General features: G+C 44.2%; 1 protein-coding gene across 1 annotated transcript in view; it reads left to right on the plus strand.

Moving 5' to 3' along the window:
- Positions 1 to 498: 498 nt before the first annotated feature.
- The window catches only part of SFMBT1 (Scm like with four mbt domains 1), a 37,881-nt gene continuing 15,595 nt past the window's right edge, over positions 499 to 22,784 (plus strand). The window contains exons 1-11 of the mRNA XM_058813161.1: positions 499 to 526; positions 7,653 to 7,747; positions 12,799 to 13,039; positions 13,408 to 13,496; positions 14,423 to 14,669; positions 15,353 to 15,450; positions 16,194 to 16,295; positions 17,166 to 17,316; positions 19,563 to 19,645; positions 21,529 to 21,655; positions 22,342 to 22,455. Coding sequence (XP_058669144.1) covers positions 499 to 526; positions 7,653 to 7,747; positions 12,799 to 13,039; positions 13,408 to 13,496; positions 14,423 to 14,669; positions 15,353 to 15,450; positions 16,194 to 16,295; positions 17,166 to 17,316; positions 19,563 to 19,645; positions 21,529 to 21,655; positions 22,342 to 22,455 — 1,375 coding nt within the window. The remainder of the gene's footprint in view (positions 527 to 7,652; positions 7,748 to 12,798; positions 13,040 to 13,407; positions 13,497 to 14,422; positions 14,670 to 15,352; positions 15,451 to 16,193; positions 16,296 to 17,165; positions 17,317 to 19,562; positions 19,646 to 21,528; positions 21,656 to 22,341; positions 22,456 to 22,784) is intronic.

Consider the following 22,784-nt stretch of genomic DNA (forward strand, 5'->3'; position numbering starts at 1 on the left):
TTTTGTGGAGAATTTTGTAAAGAAACAAAACTTGTGGTTCACTCCTAATGAATTGGTGGGCTTGCTTTAGTCCTGTTTTTACTTACTTTTGAGCATTCATAATGAAACAATTATTTAATTGCTAACAGGAATAGGTTTGTAAATTGGATATTAGGAAGAAATGTTTCCTGTGAGGGTGGTGAGGTCCAAGGCCAGGTGGGATGGGACCTGGGCAGCATGGGGAATGGAAGGTGTCCCTGCCCATGGCAGGGGGTTGGAAGGAGATGATCTTCAAGTTCTCTTCCAACCCAAACCACTCTAGGATTCTATCTTAAAAGTAGCTAAAGGTCCCGTGAAGGTTTCCTTACCCAGCTGTTCCTTTCAGGTGTTTTCCAGGCTCCCTTCCTGAATGTCCCGGCTGCTGTGGAAGGCAGGAGGTGACTCATGACCACCAAACAGTGACAGTCTCGGACCCCCCTGCTTCTGGCTGCTGGGAACAGCCTCTGGGCTCCTGTGGAGATGAATGGAGAACAGCAGTATGATGCAGGTAACAGTCCTGGCCAGCTTCTCTGAAAACATGAGCAATGTGGGAGAAAGATGAGCACAGTGAGTGTCCCTCGGTGCTTGGTGCTGTTCACAGGGAGAGGCTCCAGGTTCACAGACTCTGGGTTGTGCTCTGGGGCTGTCATGTTTGTTACTGCTCTGGATCAGAGCAGGGTGTACCACTGGCTAAAAGGGAAACAAAATCTGGCCCACCTTGGTGGTTGTGTTTTCAAGAAGCTGCGACTTTCCTTTCTGTGGTACCACTGTGAGATGGGCTTGTGAAAAGCTTGGTGGTGTTAACATTTATTATTTTAAAGCATTTCTCTTTCAGAGTGGTTAATACCTAGTTCTATCCTAGTGTTCATCATCTTCTTAATATTTTGGCAAGCTTTTGGTGCTGGTTGGAAAAGTCACATAACTGAAGCTGTTTGCTACAATTGTAATCTGGTTTTCTGTAGTCCTGTTTTTCTGAAGTGCCTTGGTGTGTCCCCTTTGATAGGCTTGTGATATCAATACCAAAACTCCTGCAGAGTGATGTGTTATGAGAAATCAGCTCAGGTTTTGGATCACCTTGGAACACCAGGCCACAAGAGTGTTAGTCTGGGATGGCTGGGAATACCAGCAGCTTTCTGAAACAGTTCTGAAATGTGGGGTTGGGACCATCCATTTGCTGTGTCTTGCCTGCCATGGCTTGTCCCTTTTCTTTGAGGAGGTCCCTACCTATCACAGTTTTTATATAAAGCAAATTTTAATTTGTGATTATCAGTGTAAACAATTGGATCAAGATTTTATCCGAGTATTATTTTCCTTTGGTACTTGTCCAACAAGCTCCTCTTCTCATAGGATAATTCACTATTGGTAATTTTACTGCCTTTACTTTATGGAAATCTAATTGTCAGTGTTGCTGAAGAAATGTTAAACATAATTTTAATCTATTGTGCTTTTTAGGAGAATGGTATCATCTGCTTTATGATGCTGGAATGTGCATTTTGATTATTAATTAAGCAAGTCAGTCGAGTTGTTGTCAATGTTAAATCCTCAAATAGTCCAGAAAAGGCATCATGGGTGTGGATGTAGAATTTCTCCTGGCACATGCACATACTTGCCTGGTGGAGTATGTGGAGGAAGGGAGAGGAAGAGTGAGGAGTTGTTTGCATGGTCAGCAGTGGTGTGTCCACAAGCTGTGATAGCACATCCCTCAGTCTTAAAACCTTTATTGACATTTTTCCATCTTCCTCAAAAAGTAGCAGGTCAGAGAGTCCTCTCTCACTGTGTGCTTTTGAGTAGCTGAGGTTTGATACTGGCTTGAAATTACTCAGCAGCTATTTCCCTGAGCATCTTTTTGTGCCAGGTTTGAGACAGGAGGCTGTAGCAAACAGGAGGCTGAAGAGCAAACAATAAATGATGAGAGCTCTACTTGCGTTCAGAGATAGTTCCCAGCAAATACCTGTGTAAGCATAAGCACATTGGTTTTGTTGTGCCCTCTGATATTGTTTTCTGAAGTGCTTTTGAGTTACACTAGTCCAAACCACTGCTGGAACATTGCTTTCATATTCTTTGACTGGTGTAATTTTCTTCCACTTGATAATTTGCTGCATCTTCTGGAGGTTCTCCTCTGCTTTTCTGGTTTTACATCCAGGCTCTCTGGCTCCAAGAACCCAGGCAGAGCTCAGGGCTGCTGGTTGTGATGCTCCCTTGTACTATGAGAGGAAAAGACAACTTTTATTCATGTCACAGTCTTTTTCAACTCCTGAAATTCCAACCTGTCTTTATTTATTCATGGCCTCGCAGCTGGTGAAGATGAAAAAGATTAACTGTTATTAAAATCAGATTGAACTATATCTACATTTCAGGATGAGAAACCTTTGGGTTAGCCTTACTGAAGTCTGCAAGACCTTCAATTGTGATGTACTTAAATGTCCAATGTGACAGTCTTCAACTAAATGACATTAAAAATGCATGGAAGTTATTTGCAGTGAGAATTTAGCTCAGATCCAAAGATGAGAACAGCCTAGTGTAGACTCTTTCCATTTCAGATATTTTTAAGGGCTAACTTCCTTAATATTTCACTACATTCTCCAGTCCAAATGGTATAATTCCATATTCTTTCTCTACCTGTATGTATCAGAGAGCAGCAGGGTGTAATTTGTGATAAAATTCAGGAAGAGTGAGTGTTCCCACTAAGGCCCGTAGAAATAGGGACAAATGGGAAGTGATGCACCTGCTTAGGAAAGCTGGTATTCATATGAAGAATTTTCTCACCTCCAAAGTGGATGAATATTCTCTGTAGGACACTTCTCTAATTTTATTTAAGAAAATGTTAGCTTGATTTGAAAGTTCTTCTGACACAAACTGGTTGCATTGCAATGCCAGAGAAATGGGAATTGTGTCAGGTTCCCTCCCCTGCCTGTGCCAAAGTTGTGCTTTGCCTCTGGGCTAATGTGCTGCTCAGTCATCTTGTCTAATACAGAGAAATAAGTCTCCACATAGCAGAGAGCTGAATTTATTTAGGGCTTGTAGCAATTAAGGATACGGGGAGAAAGAGAGAGCATAAATATGTACACCCTTGCAGAATTAGATGAATAAATTGTGCTTTGGAATCAAATGCATTAAATATGGTTTTGCTTGTTGTCATCTGTCACACTGATTTGCAAGTTTTCTCACAGTAGCAAGAACCTCTGCTGAAAATGTCTGAGGTCTTATGGAACATTCTGAACTCAGACTGATCAGGGTGTTTAATGCATAGTTCTGGCCCCTCAGGAGAGTGGCTTCATTAAACTGGTCCTGAGTGTCCAGGGGTCTGCCAACCTGTGAGGATGGAGCTGTGCAGTGGGGTCTTGCAAAAACTACCAGCAAAACACTTCAAAGGCTTGATTTAAGCAGGGCCTGTTCTGCTGCCCCTGTCCTGCCAATAAAATCGGAAAAGTGATTGGATTCTAGCTCTGAAAGCCTTAGCAGAGAGATGGTCCTTTGCTGCACCTTTGGAGTGCTTCTGCATTCAGATGTTGAACAAGAGAGACTTATTTGGGGGGGGTTTTCCTTTTTTTGTGTAGTCCTACCACATGCCACAATTAAAAAGCTGATTTACTGCTCTCATTGTGAATCCTCATACAACATTTTCACTTGGAGCTTTACTCTGTGAGCTTTTCCTGCTCCACATTGCTCCAGAAGGAGCTGTGCTCAATAAACTGGGGTGCTGGGGCAGGTGTGTGAGAAGCAGCAAACAGGATGGTTCAAACCCTGGCTAAGCACAAACCTCAGCTGGGGCAGCCTCCAAAAGGGAGGAAAATTCCCCAACTCTGTGCCCAGTGGTGGAAGTGAGAGGCTGATCACCTCAGCTGTAAAACCTTGGTGAAGTGTGAACACAAGCTGAGTTCAGCTTTATGAATAAATGAACAGAAAAAGTTGTGGGTGCTTTTTGGAGAAGTTTCTAAAAATCCCTCTGACTGAAGGAAACTCCCTAAAAGAAAATGGTAAGAGTATTAAATTTGCCATTAGTGTTGGATAGGGATTTGTCTTTTGTTGGGGTTTTTTTTTGGGGGGTGGGGGGCTTTGGTTTTTGAGTTGGTTGGGTTTGGTTTGTTGGAGGGTTTTATTTTTCCTGTGAAAAGCTGGTTTCTAAGTGAGCTTTTGGCTGTGCTGATGAGCTGTGGGTGCTGTGCAGGATGGAGCAAGCTGAGCCCTTCTCACCACAGGCCAGCACTGCACAGAGGGAGCCACTCTGGGAGGGGGACAGGCTGCAGGGCCCAGGATGAGCAGGTGGGTGACAGAGGAGCCGCCCTGGCACGGAGAGAGCTCCACTGGAAGGAAGGACATGATTCCGACTCCCTCTCAGCCAGTAAACAGGACAAATAGGTTGTTGGTGATTATTAGGATGAGTATGGCCATTAGGAAGAATAGCAGGTAGGTGGAAAATTTCGTAATGTAGGGGTCTGAGGCCATATATCATGTTTCAAATTGTAGGATAGGTCATGATACAAACAGTGCAATGGGGAAGAACAGTGCAAAGGTAAGGGAGTAGAAGTCTATTTTTATGCTGATGGGGATTTTGAAGTTTATGATGAATTTTCATTCTCAGAAGGAGGTGAAGCTTCCTGTTCTGGAGTGGATGTAGATTGTTATTGGGATTAGGCTGATTAAGGAGGTTTTGACTGTGTTTGTAATTGTGTTGGGGTTGTTCTTGAGGTTGTTGGATAAAAGTGGAAATAGGATGGTGGGGAGAGGGTTGATAGGGTTAAGAGTATGAATGTGTTTAGGACTAGTGAGAGGTCCATTACTTTCACTTGGATTTGCACCAAGATGAACGGCTCCTAAAACCATTGGATTACTATTATCCAATAGAAAGTAAGGAGGCTGAGGTTTTACACTCAGATACAAGAGTTAGCAGTTGTCGCTGGTTTTACCTCTCCCGTTGGGTGTGTGGGACAGGCTGCAGGGCCCAGGATAAGCAGGGACAGAGGAGCTACGGTGGCACGGAGTGAGCCCCTGTGGGTGAGTGGGACAGGCTGAAGGGCCCAGGATGAGCACGGACAGAGGAGCTGCCGTGGCACGGAGAGCCCCTGTGGGTGTGGGACAGCCTGCAGGGCCCAGGAGGAGCTGCCGTGGCACAGAGAGCCCCTGTGGGTGTGGGACAGCCTGCAGGGCCCAGGAAGAGCTGCCGTGGCTGCCCAGCCGGGATCTGCTTTAGCCGCAGCTCAAGGCGGGGCTCGCTGAGCAGCTGCAGGCGAGCCGGCTTTCCTGGGAGCTCCTTGTAGCAATTAAGTGGCAACAGAAGTTACTAATTGACCCTTTCAGTGTGTGAAGTGACCTGTGGCTCATTTAAGGAGCTTAAGTGGCCCTGGGCGGTTATCTGATGATAACGGGGCTGGGGCCTCGCCGTGCGGGGCCGGAGCAGCCGCGGCTCCTGCGGCGCTCCCGGGGCGCTGCTGCTCCGAGCGCCCGCCCGGTGCCTCTGCCTGCTCTGCTCTGCTCCCCTTTCCTTCGAGCAGTGTCACCCCATGTAGGACTGGCTTTTGGGGCTCGAGGGGAGTGGGGTTCTTGCTGCAGGGGGGTTTTTGATGCAAAGGATGAGATGGTTTTCTTTGGGTGGGAGTAAAATGAGAATTCGCTCCTGCGCCTGACTGACCAGAGCTGCCTTTTGACAACTCTTGTTGCCTTTTGATTCTGGAGTTGTGATGTTCAGCGTTTTTATGGTTGTATAAAACCAAAATTCTGTTTAAATTAGTTGAGAAATCTTAATCTATTTAAACAACATTTTGTAATGAAATTGTTTTTCTTAGAATGGCTTGCAGCCAAAGCTTTGATCGGCTCCACCCTAATTTGCAAAAAACTGTGGTCTGTGTCTTAACTTTTTATTTCCTAAAAAAATTCCAAAATAAAACTTCCTATTTATTTCTCCAGGTAATTTCTTCAGTAAGTTAAAAATTATCCTTTAAAAGTGGTGGTGATATTCAAGCTCTGAATCTTTTGAGCTATGAAAGGCCAAAATAACCAGCTGTGGTTGGTTAAAAACAGACAAAGTTGGGTTCTGGAGAGATAAGAGCCTCTTTAAGATAGATAATGTCATCAGCAAACAACAGCTAACTGAATGTACATTTTTAAATTTTGGGAAGTGATAACACCCAGAGTCACAATGAAAAGTCAAAGATGAGCTTAACCATCAGTCTGAAGGTTAAAAGAACCTATTAAACTCAAGACCTGTAGGTTTTTAGTCTATTTATTGTATCTCAGACTTTTGGACAAATATTTGCTCCTTTCTATTGGAAAACTGGGAATTGTCCCAGAGCTGACTTAGCTTGTTAGCCTGTCCAGGGGGCTGATAAGGACACGTGGTGGTAATTAATTCATTTTTTTATGTGTAATGTTTCCTACTCAATTGCTGCTGGGAAGATCAGTTACTGCCTGCCCTAGGAAAGGCATGGGGTGTAGGAAATGCCAGTGTCCTGTAACCTTTGCTGAGCTCTCCTTGGGCTTGTGATACACAGAGATTTCTCTGTTTTCAAATATAAACAAGGTATCAGGTTTCCTGGTCCTGAGGGGGGGAAAGCTCTGTTGTTCATTCACAGACAGCTCTGGGGCAGATGGTGGAACCAAGCCTGAAAATGAAAATGAAAGCTCTGCTCTCGTGTGCTGTCACTGCAACCCCATTTTGCTGCTGAACCTGAACCTGGTGTGATGAGGTTAAAAATGCTGCTTGCATAGGCTGGGACCCTCACTGGCCATCCCACTGTGTTCCTGCAGGAAAAATGAACCAAATAGGGGACCTGAAATCCACCCTGGGCTGGCTTGGTGTCTTTTTAGCAAAGTAGGTACATGTGTGTGCTGGAGAAAATAGGAATAGGAGAGCAGCAGGGAAGGGGACCAAGCTGTAACTGAAGGGGAGACCAGGGCTGGAGTACAAGCTTGACAATAATAATAGAAAATTTGACTGATCTGTAGTGTGGCTTGTTACAGGTGCTTGCTTCCCTAACAGCCTGAGTGAGCTTTGAACTGTGGTTTGAGTGGTTTTAGCACATTTATGTTTTAAATGCATCTCATAATGAGGTTTTCTTGGTCTAAAGAAGCTGTTACACCTTACAAACTGGGCTTTCAAAGTGACCAAGTTGAAACGACTTTTTTTTTCAGTTATGTCTCAAGTTGTTTTCTTTAGAACTACCCTGAATCCCTCTCTTTGCTTTTGGTGTTTTAGAACAGCTAAATGTGTACTATCTGACTTTAAAAAGAGCACAGTCATATTTCAAAGGATTTTTTAGACTTTCTTTTCAAATCTCTTACTAGTGGTACTGCTTTTTCCTGGGTGGTTTTTAATTTAAAACACCAACAGTCCAGTGTGCCTGGAGTTGTGAGTCTCTCATATTTGTTGATATAAATACAGAGCTCTTCTGCCTTCATTTCCCTCTCACAAATCATAAGCAAATTTGTGCTAAATCAAAATCCCCAAGATTTCACTGTTTTCCACAGAAAGTCCAGCTTATAAGTTCTGTTCACAGGCAACAAAGGCCAAGTAATATTGTTCATTCCTTGAAATGTGATCACTGCACACTTGTGTACTCAGTCATTTGGAATCAAAGTGGGTTTTGCTGTGGTTTGTAGTAGCCTAAAGCCACAGAAGTGTTTGGCTTCTCTTCCAGATGCTGGTTCCAGTGTGGAAGAAATGGAATTCAACTGGGATGAGTATCTAGAAGACACAGGAGCAACTGCAGCCCCCCATGGATCTTTTAAACATGTGAGTAAGGGAGCGTGTGTGTGCTTGGCATCTCCTGAATTGTTTCTTTGATACATGAAGTGTTTAGGGTTTCTTTGAATGAGTTACTGCTCTCAAACTTGGAAGACTAACTAGAATAATGTTTTTTATAGAGAAATGTAGAATTTAACCTTTTTATTACTGTTTCTTGTCTTCATCCCCTGTACATAGCACAGGGTGACCCCACCCAGAAATGCTGAAATCTAAGGAGTTAAGGTCTTTTCTGCACCAGAAGATAAGCTTGATTTTTCTCAAGAAGCTCAAAATATCCAGTCTCTTTCTTCTTTTGGTGATTGCTCCTGGACAACTGTTTTGGAGGAGTATCTTTAGAAAGCTGGTGGCAGAATTAGTTCTTGAGCAGCAGAATTCAAATGTGCTCTTAGAGAAAGCTTTAAAGGCAGACCTCAAGGAGGCAAGGAGAAATAACAGCTCTGCCAAACACCTGACTGTAGTAGTTAGAAAACTGATTAGGATAATTGTTGATCACAGGCTTAATGAATAGGATGGTCTTGAATAAGCCCTTGTCTTTGCCCTTGGACATCTTAAATGTCTGCTGGTGAAGTCCTGGAGAGTACTGTCCCATTGGGGGAGACCTGATTGTGAAATCTGCCTTCTTGTACAGGGCTGTCAGTGAAGGTGAGCTGTACAGAGCTGGTGTCCAAACCCGTTGGTTCTCTTCCAACAATTAAAGCACCTTCCAGACTGCCAGACTGGTGGCTGTGTGTGACACATTGCTTGGAAGACACCCTGTGGTGCTCAGGCTTTTGGGTCCAACACCATGACTTTCAGTATGAGGAAACTTAAATCAGCAGGAAAACAGCCTGAGGTCTGTTTGTGAAGGATCACAAAGCATTTTGAGCTCAAGGGTAACCTGGAGAAATTAAGATTATTATATAGTCTGTTAAAATGTGTCAGTTGTGTTAGCAGTAAAGATACACAGAAAATACAGACTTCACAGAGGCTGTTAGAACACTGGGATGTAATTGTTTTTTGTTCAAAGTAAAAATTCATTTCTGAAGGGAAAGGGACTGTGCTTGTTTTATTTTTCCTGGGTGTACTGAGACTGTGGCTAGAGCCAGCTTAGAGTGGTGGTGTCCATGCAGTTCACACTGAGGGCACAGCATGGAGCCAGAGCAATGGCATTTTGCAGTAATCCAGGGAATGGTCTGTCTCCTCTGGTGTGGTTTACCTCATTGGATCTCTCTTAAAGAGGCCTGCTATCATAACTTGGACACTGTATAACTAATTGTAATGCCAGCTTTACAGCAGTGGCCAACTGAATTAATATTGTAGCTGGATTTTGTTAATTAGCAGCAGACACACTTTGAAAGACTCACTGCACTTGCACCAGCTCAGGGGCGTCAAGTGTGAGGTCTGGTGGCTGTGGCCATGGTTGATAAAAATACGATTAGGTTTTAAAAAACCTCCACATTTTGTACTGTTATTATTATTAGTGAGGAACACTCACTAATAATAATAATAACACTGAGTGCAGGTGTGCTGGTGAGTTGACATTGTGATGGAGAGTGGTGGGTAGGTCTGGGCAAAGCCCTGGGGGTCAGGGGGCCTGGACCTCTGCAAGGAGATCATCAGTGAGCATGGAAATAGACGCCTGCACATTCAGAATGAAACTCTTGGGTATTTTCTACCAGAGCTCCTTAGAATTTGTCCAGAGACCAGTGTTGATTTTCTCTGTAATAAGCCTGGCATAAAATTCTTTATTGCTGACACTGAATTGACAGGCAGAGGGAGGAGCATATTTATATCATAGTCCTGCTGTTAATAGAAGTGCAGGAGTGCAAGGGCACATGCTGGAGGTTCCTGTTGTCCATTGGAAGGTAATGTGCTGGAAAAGGTGGAGTAGAGAGCCTCACTGCCTCCCAGTGGAGAGTGGCAGCCCTGAGACAGGGTTATTGTGATTCAGGGTGCATCAGGTGAGTGGCTGTCAGTGGCAAGTACTGGTACTGGTGTGCCTGTGCTGCTGATTGTGTTCCCTCCAGCTCAAATCCGTGGTCCTAGTTTCTTGACTTTAGGAATGACATATTTTTGTAATCCAACATCAGGAAAGCTAGCAAGCTTTACTCTCAAAGAAACAGAGTGAAAAATTCTGAGCTGAAAAATAGTATTGGCACAAGAGCAAACGAACATGTATGATAATTAATATGAATGCATTTTTAAATGGAAATGTATGGTTTTAGTTTGATTGTTTTTAAATACTGAAATAGCGAGCTCCCATTGTGAGTTGTGGGTGAAAAATACCAAACTCGTGTTGTAGGAGAATACATGGACAGGTTAAGGGAGTGTAATCCATGCTTACACAGCCTGTTAGCAAAGCACTGAACTTGCTTATGGGAGAGGTGACTTTCTGTATTTGTATATTTTTTATTAATTCTGAGAGTTTTGCCTTGCTACGAGTAAGACGCATTGGAGAATTTAAGCTGTTTCTCAAATTAAGTGTGTTCTAATGTTTAATTTTTTAGCATTTTAAAAATTAAACAATATCAAGATCAAAGTGACTGGCATAAAATGTAGCAGAAAAAAGAACTGTAATGAGCTGTAATGAATGCCAGTGGTGTTATCCCCCCAGGTCTAAATACCCTTCCTCTAGAACCAAATGCTCTTTTTAAATTCCTTTCTGCCCTTTATAACACATATGTGACCATGAAAAACAAGTTGGTCTTCAGCATCATCTGAACACATTTGTTTGCTTGTGTTCTTGCACGCTCTTAATCCTTTTTATCTGTTCCTTATCATCATCTCCCCTGAACTGAGCTGCATCCCTGGCTCTGGCTTGTGCTGTGGCACAGCCTGGGGACAGCTCCTGATGGGAAGTGGGGGGGACAGGGGTTGGAGTCACAGCTCCTGGCCCGCTCAGCTGCCCTGTCGGACTGGCTGCTCCAGAGGAGATGCTCTGGAGGGTGCCCATCCCGCCCTGGCTGGCCCGGGAGGCTCCTTGGAGGAGTTTGTGGTGCTCCCCCGGCCCAGCGGCGCTGCCGGGAGAGGGCGCGGGCAGCGCTCCGTGTGTGCGGAGCTCCGGGAAGGGCCGTGGAGCTCAGCAAAGGCTCCGTGTGTGCGGAGCTCTGGGAAGGGCCGCGGAGCTCCGCAAAGGCTCCGGCTGCGGGCAGCGCTCCGTGTGTGCGGAGCTCTGGGAAGGGCCGCGGAGCTCCGCAAAGGCTCCGGCTGCGGGCAGCGCTCCGTGTGTGCGGAGCTCTGGGAAGGGCCGCGGAGCTCCGCAAAGGCTCCGGCTGCGGGCAGCGCTCCGTGTGTGCGGAGCTCCGGGAAGGGCCGTGGAGCTCAGCAAAGGCTCCGTGTGTGCGGAGCTCCGGGAAGGGCCGTGGAGCTCAGCAAAGGCTCTGGCTGCGGGCAGCGCTCCGTGTGTGCGGAGCTCCGGGAAGGGCCGTGGAGCTCAGCAAAGGCTCCGTGTGTGCGGAGCTCTGGGAAGGGCCGGGGAGCTCCGCAAAGGCTCCGGCTGCGGGCAGCGCTCCGTGCGCGGAGCTCCAGGAAGGGCCGCGGGGCTCAGCAAAGGCTCCGGCTGCGGGGAGCGCTCCGTTTGTGCGGAGCTCCGGGAAGGGCCGGGGAGCTCCGCAAAGGCTCTGACTGCGGGGAGCGCTCCTCCTGCTGTTCTTGCTTCTGCTGGAACCTGCTCTGCCTGCCGGGACGCTGTGCTGAAAGATCAGCTAAAGGGAGCAGCACAGATTTCCCAATTCTTCAAATGATGCGTTGAGCTCGAGGCTTTTCTCTCAGGAATCAGAACACGAAGTTTTTTGTCAGCAAGACAACTGTCTTTTTGAAGAGACACCCTCTATAATACCACTTCAAAATGCCTGCAGGTATTGGGTCCTGCTGATTAGGTTTTTAAGAAGAAATTTCTCTAAGTGAAAGGTATTAACCCAAAGGATATGAACGGTTAACACAGGCATATGCTTTTCTTTCTGGTGTAGTTCTCTTAGTTTTATTTTTAGCAAACCAGTATGTGCTGGCTGATGAGACTATAATAGCTATGGCAGTTACTGAAGTGTCAGCACAGAACTGGGAATAAATACCCCAGAAAATATCTGCTCCATCTGCATCATGCTGAAAGCCTTTCTTTTAGTAGTTTCAAAGAGGAAAGAGGGATCTTTTAATAAAAAAAAAAAAAACATGAGTTACAGCCAGCTGAGAATAGGGAATTGACATGTCAGAGTTTTAGTTAGGACTGAGGTCCTGGAATTAAGTGTAGATCAGACCATTCTTTAGAGAGACCAGAACAGGGTCCATCTGCTCTTTTGGGATTGTTTTGGGGTTTGGGAGAAATGAGGAATGTGAGAAACTTAAGGTGTTGTCTTCTCTTTTAAGTCTTCCATTCCAGTGTCTCAGTTCTGTGCAGTCAGATTGGTCAACTGCACACAGCACACCCACATACAAACAGAGCACTCCCAGTGTCTGGTGCTTTATTGTTGTCAAAGTATGAAGAATACAGACTGATTATGTTCCGTGCAATTTATGTAACAGTGCTGCATATAGAATTGTTTAGGTTCTTGCATAGAGAGGCTAAAAATCCTTATTCTGCAGTTTGTGCAGGTTTGTGACTTCTTAGATGAGCATGGTGGAAGAGACAGATACTGTTACCGAAGGCATGTTTATGTACTTTAAATGGGCTTTTAGTCCAAAGACCTTGAATGACACAATTTAACACAATGAGTCAAAGTTGTGGTGCTGAGTTTGACCTTTAGTTTTGCTCAGATTGCCAGCCCAGCTGTGAGTGGGAAAGTCTTTCAGTGATGGGGGAAGATATTGTCCAGGGCAGAAAATGAATGGCGCAGTGTTTCTTTAAGCTTGAAAAGATACTCTGAAATGCAAAGAAGATTTCATTAATAATGTTTCTGTGTGCCTTGCAGTTTGGGTCCCATAATGTGATAAGGCTGTTTCTCTGAAGAGGCTGGGTGGCATTTGGCTTGAGTTTTTTTGCTAATGAACTTGTCTAAATTGTTCCCTCTGTTATTCAGCAATCTTTCTGAGAGGTGCTCAGATGTGATGATCTTCTTCCTCTTCAGGTGGATACAAGTTTGCAGAATGGTTTTGCCCCTGGCATGAAGCTGGAAGTCGCTGTCAAGTCTGACCAGAACACGTACTGGGTTGCCACCATCATCACCACGTGCGGGCAGCTGCTGCTGCTGCGCTACGACGGCTACGGCGAGGACCGCAAGGCCGACTTCTGGTGCGACATCCTGACTGCTGACCTGCACCCCATCGGCTGGTGTCAGCAGAACAAGAAGATTCTCAAAGTGCCTGAAGGTACCAGCTCTGTGTGCAGACACAGGGAGCACACCAAGAGGTGCTGTTGGCCTGTGTCAGCCGGGCAGGCAGCCTGTGTGGGTGCTGTGGTGTGCAGGGGCTGTTGCTGTGGGGACAAGCTGAGGTTATCTGCTGTGTTTTCCTGAAATCCTGTGACAGAGGCTTGTGGTTATCTTAATCATCACCACCAAAATCTACTGCTTTGACATTTCCTTTAAGTTTTATTTTGTTTTATTTCTTTAAGTTGTTACTGGTGTGTGGCAGATTCTCTTGAATTAGGCAGTGCAAGGTTGTGGTAACATCTTGTGTCTGAATAATCTTTATCTGACAGGAAAAATCACTGTCTTTCTCTTTCACTGTTTGCTTAGGTATCAAGGACAAGATACCTGACCAGGAGGAGTTCCTTCAGCGGGTGCTGAAGGGGGCCTGCAGTGCCCCTGCTAACCTGCTGGAGGGGGTAAGTGCTGCAAGGGGCTGCATGCTGGGTTTTGTCTTGGCTTTGCCCTTCATCATTAAGGGGACCTTATTTGAATTGTCAGTTCAATTCCCTTTTTAAGTTTAGGAAGCATTGTAATATGCTGTTGACCCTAGAGTTCCACTCTCTAGTGTTTCCTATTTACAGTATTTAATTTTTATAGTGTTGTTCTGAAACATATCTGCTGCTGCAGGTTTAAGTTGTTCATTTATCCTGGTAAAAGAAAGACCTTTTTCAGCTCCCTAGGGTTTCAGTCTTCTTCCTGTTTTGTTCCTCCTCCATACAGCTCTAAGAAAATAATGCTTTATTTATCTGGCTTTCATGTTGTCTCCTTTCTCAATTAACTTCTTTCACTCTGAATTGTTTGTTTGGGAATTTTTCACTAACAGTCATATTATTGTTTCACTTAATTACATCTTTGCAAGTGAAGAACCAATTTTTTTATCCCCTGCTCTGCACTTAAAACAATATCGGCACCTTATATCAGTGTCTGGTTGTAAAGCACAGAACATAATGGTTTTTGGAAAATGCCTTTGACACCTTCATTACAGCTAACAGTTCTGTCTGTATGTTTCTGTCTAGTCATCTTTGTATGCTGGATGACTCAGTTGTAGAAAGAGGTTATTCATGTTTCCTTCAAACCTGGAATATATAAATGATAATGTCTCTGCAAATGATAATGAGGACTTCAGTGAAATGTGTGACTGTGTCTACAGGCAGTGCAGAAGCTCTGACACGAACACCAGCAATTCTGAACGTTGTCACTTCTGGCTTGTGTTAGGAAGGGACATGGATTTCTGTGCTTCTGTGCTCATACTTTATTTATGCAGACAGAATGTGTGTAAGGAGGTGGAAGTATGGCATTTGTTTTGTTCTCTTGTACAGAATAATTTGTATTCTTTCTGTAGCTTCACAGAGGGAAAAATCCACTGGATCTCATCGCGCCCGGCTCGCGCCTGGAGCTGCAGAACCCCCGGGACTCCCTGGAAGCCTGGATCGTCACCGTGGTGGAAAACGTCGGTGGGAGGCTCAAGCTGCGCTATGAGGGCCTGGAGGACTTGGACAAATTTGACCAGTGGCTCTTCTATTTGGACCCTTTCCTTCACCAAGTGGGTTGGGCAGCTCAGCATGGATACAGCCTGCAGCCACCTTCAGGTACTTGAAAACACAGATCTTGTATGTTGTGATCAGAGGGTAGAGGCTTCTGCTTCAGTGCTCTGAATTGTCCTTCTGGGTGCACATGGTGCTCACATAATCTGTGTGATCTGACAAGTCCTGCACCTAATAAAAAGTAGGTGAAGGCACAAATACTCCTATGAGACTTTGCACCCACTTCTTCTAAATGCTTTTTGGCCTGTCAAAACTTTCCTCGTGTGTGTGCAAAGGAAAGAAGTGAGGAAGGGATTGCCTTCATGATTTTGCTTACTTTTGGTATGTTTATTTTCCTGGGGTGTTAAAAGTCTTACGGTTTTGGAGTACTGCTCAGCAGGAGCTTTTGCAGTTGAGACCCTCAAGCCTACTGGACTGATTTAGATACCATTTAAAAATATGAAAATCTTTCTTAAAAGAAGGAACAAGTGCATGGAAGCAGAGGCAGAAGTCGACACATCTTTCAGGCATGTCTTTGTCAGGGCAGATCATCAGAGAAGGGAGGCAAAAAGTGGCAGAAACACAAAGGGATGGCTTGTGAGCTTGCCAGTAGCATGTTTCCTGGTGGGGGGAAACCTTGGGATAAAGAATTTGGCAGTTTAGAGGGGCACAAATCAAACTTTATTGCTATGTGTTCTGAGAGAAAAGAAGAAAAATGACTACTCACTCTTTCCTTCTTTTTCCTCAAGCCATTAGGTCCTTGAGGAGTGAAGCAGATTGGCAAGAGATCCTGAAGAAGGTGAAAGAGGAGGAAGAGGAGTCATCTGTTCCTACAGATCTTTTTAAGGTAGTGTAATGCTGTGGATGATACCATGGAAATGCTATATTCCCGAGCAATGATTCAGGGAAGTCAGACACCCATAATTCTTTCCTTGTTTTGTTTTGTTGGTTTTTAAAATTTATTCCCTCTCTCTCTCTAGTTTAAAAATATAATTATAGGAGAAATAATCATACTGGTATCAATTCTTGGTAAGTTAGACAATGCACCCATCACATTTATGTAAGTCATTAGTTGTCCTGGTTCTTAGTCCATTTTTCTCAGCTTTTTTTGGACCCATAAGTAGAAGTAGAGGTGCTGTTGCTCTTGAATTTGTTGGGTGAGGTACAGAGATATGGATAATTCTGGAGCAAGAGCCCTGTTCTGCAGGTTTCTGTTAGGCTGAAAATGGAGGCCTGTATAGTTTCATTTATTGTAACTCATGATGGGTGCTAAAGGTTACAGGGAAAAACCTCCAAACATTTATATCGACCTTTGAGACCCCTCTGTATTATCAAATCTTGCTTCTGTGTGGAGAATGGCAGAGGAAGAAGTCACAGGGACTCAATTCCCTAAAACTCATCAAAAACTGTGTCTCAGGGCATCATTGGGCTTGTCATTCAGAGAAGTTGCTGGTACTGAGACATGTTGATTTCTTGGAATGAACTGATAAAAGCTCCTTAAAAACTCATCCTCTTCAGTTAATATATGTGAGGTATGTCTCTTTTTTGATGGAGGAGGGCAGGTAATCAGAGCCACACATCATTTTCCAGGATAAACCTGTGATTGGAGTGCACTCATTCTCTGAAGGCATGAAGCTGGAAGCTGTGGACCCAATGGCTCCCTTTGTTATCTCTCCTGCTACAGTTCTCAAGGTACCAGAGTTCTTAAACCAGTCCTGCTGAGGTTCACATCTACTGCTACTTCTGTTCTTAAGTGCTCAGGGAATTCTCATTAACTGGTTATCTTAAAATCTTGAGCTAGTTTCCAAATGAAGTGTTTTGTATGTCTCCCTCAGGGGACAGGCTGCCTGATCAAACAGCTGCTGGTGCTGAAGCCACTGGATTTCAGTGGAGGGGAAAAGTTCCATAAAGATACAAGCTCAAAATATCAAACGATGAAAATTGTCAAACCCATATTTTTAAAATAGGGTGTATACCCTCACAATCTGAGTATCCACCTGGAGATAGTTTTTTGAGGTTTTGATTTTGTGAAGGTTATGTCATTACTGTGACATAACCTTACATTACACATGACATTTAGATGGCCTGATTTCCAAACGAGGGGTTTCAAAGTTGAAATGAAAACTCTCCAACATGATCAGGCATTTCTTTTCTTGCTATTTGCTTGTCCTGTTTCTATTTGCTTCAAGAGTGTAGTGGTTTTATTTGTGATAGTCCATCCTGGGATGCAGTTCAGCCTTGTTTAAATAAGCAGTTTGTTATAGAATAGTAGGAAGACCACAGATGCTAATTTCTGTGCATTTTTCATGAGAAAATTCCCTAAAGCGCTAGGTCACCTTATCTTTTAAGTGCTCAGACATTGTTTTATTATTCATGTTTGTTAAGTTTCTGGATAACGCAGATGAGTCTGCTGGTTTATGAAACCCAAAGATTCTTTTATTTTTTCGTAACCCTCCTGGTATTTCAAGGTAAAGGGTTTCCATCAGGCAATACTGCTGTTTATTAAAGTTATCAGAATCTGCATCTCACAAGAGCCCATGGTTCTCTTTTGGCTGACTGCAGGTGTTCAATGACAAATATTTCATGATAGAAATCGATGACTTGCGGGCGGAGCGCGCGAGCAGCCAGCGCTACATTTGTCACCTCAACAGCACCGGCATCTTCCCAGTGCAGTGGAGCCTGAAGAACGGGCTGCACCTCAGCCCCCCGCCAGGTATGTCTGTGCAGCCTCCTCCTGCTCACCTCTGCTCCTCACAGCTCCTGGCAAAGCCATGGACAGAGCAGCACAGCAAAGATCCAGTGTTGTGTTTGCATTGCCCCCAGACAAAGGGAGGAATGATGAATCTGACTCCATGTTCTCAGAAGGCTCGTTTATTATTTTATTATACTATATTATATTAAAGAATACTAAACTATACTATACTAAAGAATACAGAAAGGATACTTACAGAATGCTAAAAAGATAATAATGAAAACTTGTAACTCTCTCCAGAGTCCTGACACAGCTTGGCACTGATTGGGCAAAGAATCAAAACAACTCACACCAGAATCCAATGAAACAATCTCCAAACACATTCCAAAGGAGCAAAACACAGGAGAAGCAAATGAGATTGTTTCCCTTTTTCTCTGAGGCTTCTAAGCTTCCCAGGAGAAAAATCCTGGGTGAAGGGGATTTTTCAGAAAATACGAATATGACAATCCAGCTCTGAAAATCAGGAGGTTTGAGTTTGGGGAACTGAGGTTTCCAGGGCATGAGCGTGGATTTGGGAGGATGAGAGAGGCTGAGGATGTCATGCATAACAGCCTGAATGCTGGAATGGATGGAGTGAGTGTTCCAGGCCTGAAAGAAATGTTGATTTCAGACTTAATTTACATGCTATCAGAAGCCTGTAGTCATTTGCATTGGATTTTTGCTTCTGGTCAGAATGGAACATTGTTATCCAACATTTTGTAATATTTTTAGGCTATCTTATCACTCAGAAGTTAATGAACTATTTTTTTGACCAATGGCCTATCAGGCACTGTTGCAGATTGTTGAAACATTGCTTCAGGACATAAGGGAACAGGGTAGTCTTCCTGCACTGCTGAAATATTTATTCATTTTCTCAAACTAGAAATGTCAGTGGTACTGTAAAACCTGGTCCTCTGCTCTCTTACTTGGCACCTCACAATTCAGAGTTTTGTTTTGTTTCAGCTGCTCCTTACATCAGGGGAGCAGAGACTGTAGGATGTTTGTCTCCTGCCTTTGCTTGGATAAAGTGTGAAAAGTGACTCTGCCTGACCAGCATTTCCTAAAATTTTGCATGTGGAAAGTGAAATCTTCACTTTATAGGCATGTGACTGGAGCTGACAAATATTTTAAGTTTCTGTTCTCATTTCTCTGGACATAGTGGTCATTCTGAATTGTGTGAGGTCTCAAGAGCTCTACTGGCACTGGTAAAACTGAGAAAAATGAATAATTAAGTCTTTCCATGGTTCAGCCCTTTCTGAGGAAGAGTCACAGAATAAGTTAGGTTGGACTGGTGAGGTCTCTCCTCAAACCCTGGCTTCAGTTTTGGGCCTCTCACTACAAGACAGACATTGAGGGACTGGAGCATGTCCAGGGAAGGGAATGGATCTGGGAAAGGGGCTGGAGCCCAAGCCCTGTGAGGAGCAGCTGAGGGAGCAGGGGATACCTGGAGAAAAGGAGGCTCTGGGGGAAATTTTGGATCTCTGCAATTTAGATCATCATGTTAATGCTATATTCATACACTGGGTTTCAAATTTTGTTTGATTTCTTAATGTGTTCCTTTAAGGGGAATGGTATAAGTGCAGCACTTGTGTCCTTGCTAATTTACTGCCAGCCTCAAACTGACATGGCAGCACATTTTGGGCCCCATTCCCTTCAGTTATTTGCTTTTTGTTAGATCACAGGGAAGCCAAGTATTTCCCCCAAGAAGAATATAATTTTTCTTGGAAGGATTCTCTGTCTCCTGATGGACTCCTTGTTAAGACACTTACCTTCAGATGTCTGCAGATCTACAGCTGTTATCAGACTTGATGAGGCACTTGGCACATCTTACTGCTCTCTTTAATGACTTAGCATTTAACATGTCTTTGAGAGAGCAGTGTGTTGATATTGTGCGAGTTTTGAGTGCTCTGTTTTAAAAAAATAGCTTCAGAGCTGACACAAGAGCAGTTGCAGAAATCGTTCCTGAATTTCATCTGTACTCTGTGAAACTGTTTAAGATGGGTGAAACTGTTAGGGGTGAAACTGCTTTCCCGTGTTTCAGTTGCTGCCCTTGTCTGCTTGGCAGATTCATGATTCAGGTTGGAGAGGTCTGCCCTCACATGGCTCCCTGAAGCCCTAAGTCAGTTCACAAACCTGAGTGACTCAAACAGATCTCAGGCTCTGTATCAGGTGGGTTTGAAATGAGTCTCAGCTGTTAAACTCTAACCCTTGGCTCTTTGCTGTCCTAGGTTACCCTGGGCAGGACTTCGACTGGGCTGACTACCTCAAACAGTGCGGGGCTGAGGCAGCTCCCCAGAGCTGCTTCCCTCTGGTAAGGTTCTCCTGCTGAAAATCTCCTCTGCTGCCTCAGTGACACCCTGATCCCAGGGACAGGAACATTTTTGTTTCTTACTTTAATTGCTTTTCCAAGTAGAATAGAATGTTTGAGCTGGAAGAGACCTGCAGTGATCAATTATCCAATCCAATGCCTGACCCTCTTCTGGGCTAAGCATAAGTTAAAATGTGCTGTTAAGGGTGTTGTCCAAACACTGCCAGGGATGGAGCTTTGAGCCCCTCTCTGGGAAGCCTGTTCCAGTGTTTGACCACCCTCTCAGTAAAGAGGTGCTGCCCAGTGTCCATCTGAAGGTGCCCTCAGAACCATTCCCACACCTCCTGTCCCTGGAGATCAGCACCTCCCTCTGCACATCCCCTCCTCTGGGAGCTGCAGGGAGCAGTGAGGTCACTCCTCATCCTCCTGGACAAACAAACTGGACAAACCCACAGTCCTGAGCTGTTCCTCACAGGGCATTCCTTCCAGCTTTTCACCAGCTTTGTTGCCCTCCTCTGGACACATCTGAGCACCTTAACACTTTACCTGTGATAACTCAGGAGGCAGAAGAGATAAGACAGTATAAATGAGAGTGAACTGAAATAGTTGCGTGCCAGCTTCCTAGATAGGGAAGCAGTGGACCAAATGTTTCAGTTATGATAAAGCAGACTGAAAATAAATGTTTGTTTTGTGAAATTGAGATGTGTAAGAGTCCGTGGAAGAGACATAGAACAGCATCAGTCATTGTCACTCCTGTAACTGTGGAAACAGAGCCTTTTAATAGACTTATTTTCATTTACTAAGGGTGCTCTTTCAATCTTCCATCCTTTCAGCTTGAAAAATTAATTCTATTGTATTAATCAATACAAAGTCATCTTAGATTAGTACCAAATAATCATTTTGCATTAACCAGTGCCTGAAGGATGTGCAAGATTTTGGGCTTTTGTTGGTTCAGTGACAGTAATGCTGTCGCCCAAAGCACAATACCTTGTCAAGCAGGAAAGGGTACTATTAACACCTGCCTTCCAGTTCCATTTACCATACTTGGGCTATTGCAGTGCTTAGAGGGAGAAATTAGAATGAATAATTACCAGTTTTTGAAGACAGTGTTGCTGGCTATGAATTCTTGTTGCCCTTGTTCTGTCTTGTAAACTATAGCATCTTAGAGCAGGTCACTGAATTTATTATCCCTTTCTGAGAAGAGTTGATCACTGGAGGCTACTTCCAGAATTCATAATGTATTGATCCTGTAATTACATTGCAGAGTGGCTCTGGGAAGAAGAGTCCTCTGTCTGGCTGGTACTTCTTATCTTTAATTCAAGAACTCCAGAGCTGGATAAATACCTATTCTTATGTTTTAGGGATTTTTATAAATATATATAAATGCAAACTGTATTGGTGAATAAAGTAAGACCCTACTTATCCAAAAAATGTAAAATGAAAAGAAAGCTTCCTATTCTGCCTGCCAGAGCTCAGATGAGGCAGGAATGTTATTTGCATACATAAAGTGGATTTCCAAGTTAACATGATAGAATAGAGAACCTGGTCAGACTGTTTGTCAGACTTATCACTCAGGTGGCAAGCAGCAGAGAATTTCTGATTGCTGAGAATGCACTCAGTCCTTTCAGTGAGCCTGAGCATCCTTATTCTTTGAAGACAGATTTGCTAGGACTGTCTGTAGAGCCTTTTGTAACTTAAATTCATTGTAGTTCCTGATATATCTTACTTGTTTACAGTGTGCTAATTATCTGAAATCTCCTCTGTCTGAGTATCTCTCTGTGTTATTCAGGCTCTGAGGGCTTTGTGTTGCTCCTGTTCATGGATATGCATATCCTGTCCTGGATACACAACTGGTGCCTTACTGAAGTATTCTGGCTTTTTCCTAGTTAACTTCTGACCATGGATTTAAAGAAAACATGAAGCTTGAGGCTGTGAACCCAGTTGATCCTGAAGAAGTTTGCATTGCTACAGTCACCAAGTTAAAAGATTCATACCTCTGGCTTCAACTGGAGGGTAAGCTGGTTTGGGGGAGAGAGGAGTGCTTGCCCATCACTGCACTTGCTCCTAGTGCCATCCCCAAACCTGAGGAGTATTTGGAGCAAACTCACTGTGTGCAGAATATGGGCAGCAAGGCACTGATTCCTCAATGAAATCATAGTCAAAACCCACTTGCATTATCTGTTTCCAGTTTGCCTTGGCTGGCACTGCTTATTTAAGCCCAAAATGTCATTTGTCCATTGCAGTGTCAGTGCTGGGCTCATGCACCATGCAATGTGCTGAGCAGGGCCTTGTGGAAAGCAGGGGCCTTGTGACAGTTTCACAGATGAGTGACTTGCATTCTGAGCAAGCCTTGGCCAGACCTAGGGAAGGAAAGTTTCTTCATTAAGGTAGAGTAAGCCTGTGTCAGCTGTTCTCCATTATAATCCCATTTCTTGATTGGAAGTACATCAGCATTCACTTGCTATGCACTGTGCATCTCTGCTAAACTGTGGAAGGAAAATTCCCATCTCCAGCCTTTAGGAGGAAGTAAATAAGGTCAGGAAAGAATCTGGTCAGTAAAAGGGGATGAATAAATGATTGTTATTGTGTTCCAGATACACCATAAATCAAAGCAGCTTCACTAACAAACGGGCAGCAAGTGTTAACCAAATTAGAGGTTTTATGACTTGTTTCAATTTTTCCTTTTCTGAACTGAACAGGCTCCAAGAAACCTGTCCCTGAGTGTATAGTGAGTGTGGAATCAATGAATATATTTCCAGTGGGTTGGTGTGAGACGAATGGATATCAGCTCAGGCCTCCTCGCAAAGCAATAGGTACCAGTTCTCTTCTGTTTGCAGTGCTGGGGTGGAGCTGCTGAGACCTGCCAGAGCAAATTGCTGCAGAATTACTGCTGGCATTGCTGAGTTTGGAAACATTCATCATGAACTGAGGATCTGTGTGTTGCACAGCTCTTCCCCTGGCTGTTGGGGCCAGTTGGAAGCCCTACAACTTCAAACCCCACAGTGCTGGCTTGAGGTCCCTGCACACTGTGGGGACAATCCACTGGCCTAACAAAGAAATCCTGTCTGTGTATGAACACCTCCCCTGCTCTGCATTTACCTCTGTCTGAGCTGTTCTTGCCATGTGTCTGACCCTGATGCTG

Source organism: Ammospiza caudacuta, chromosome 12 (genome assembly GCF_027887145.1).
Source record: "Ammospiza caudacuta isolate bAmmCau1 chromosome 12, bAmmCau1.pri, whole genome shotgun sequence".
NCBI lineage: Eukaryota > Metazoa > Chordata > Aves > Passeriformes > Passerellidae > Ammospiza > Ammospiza caudacuta.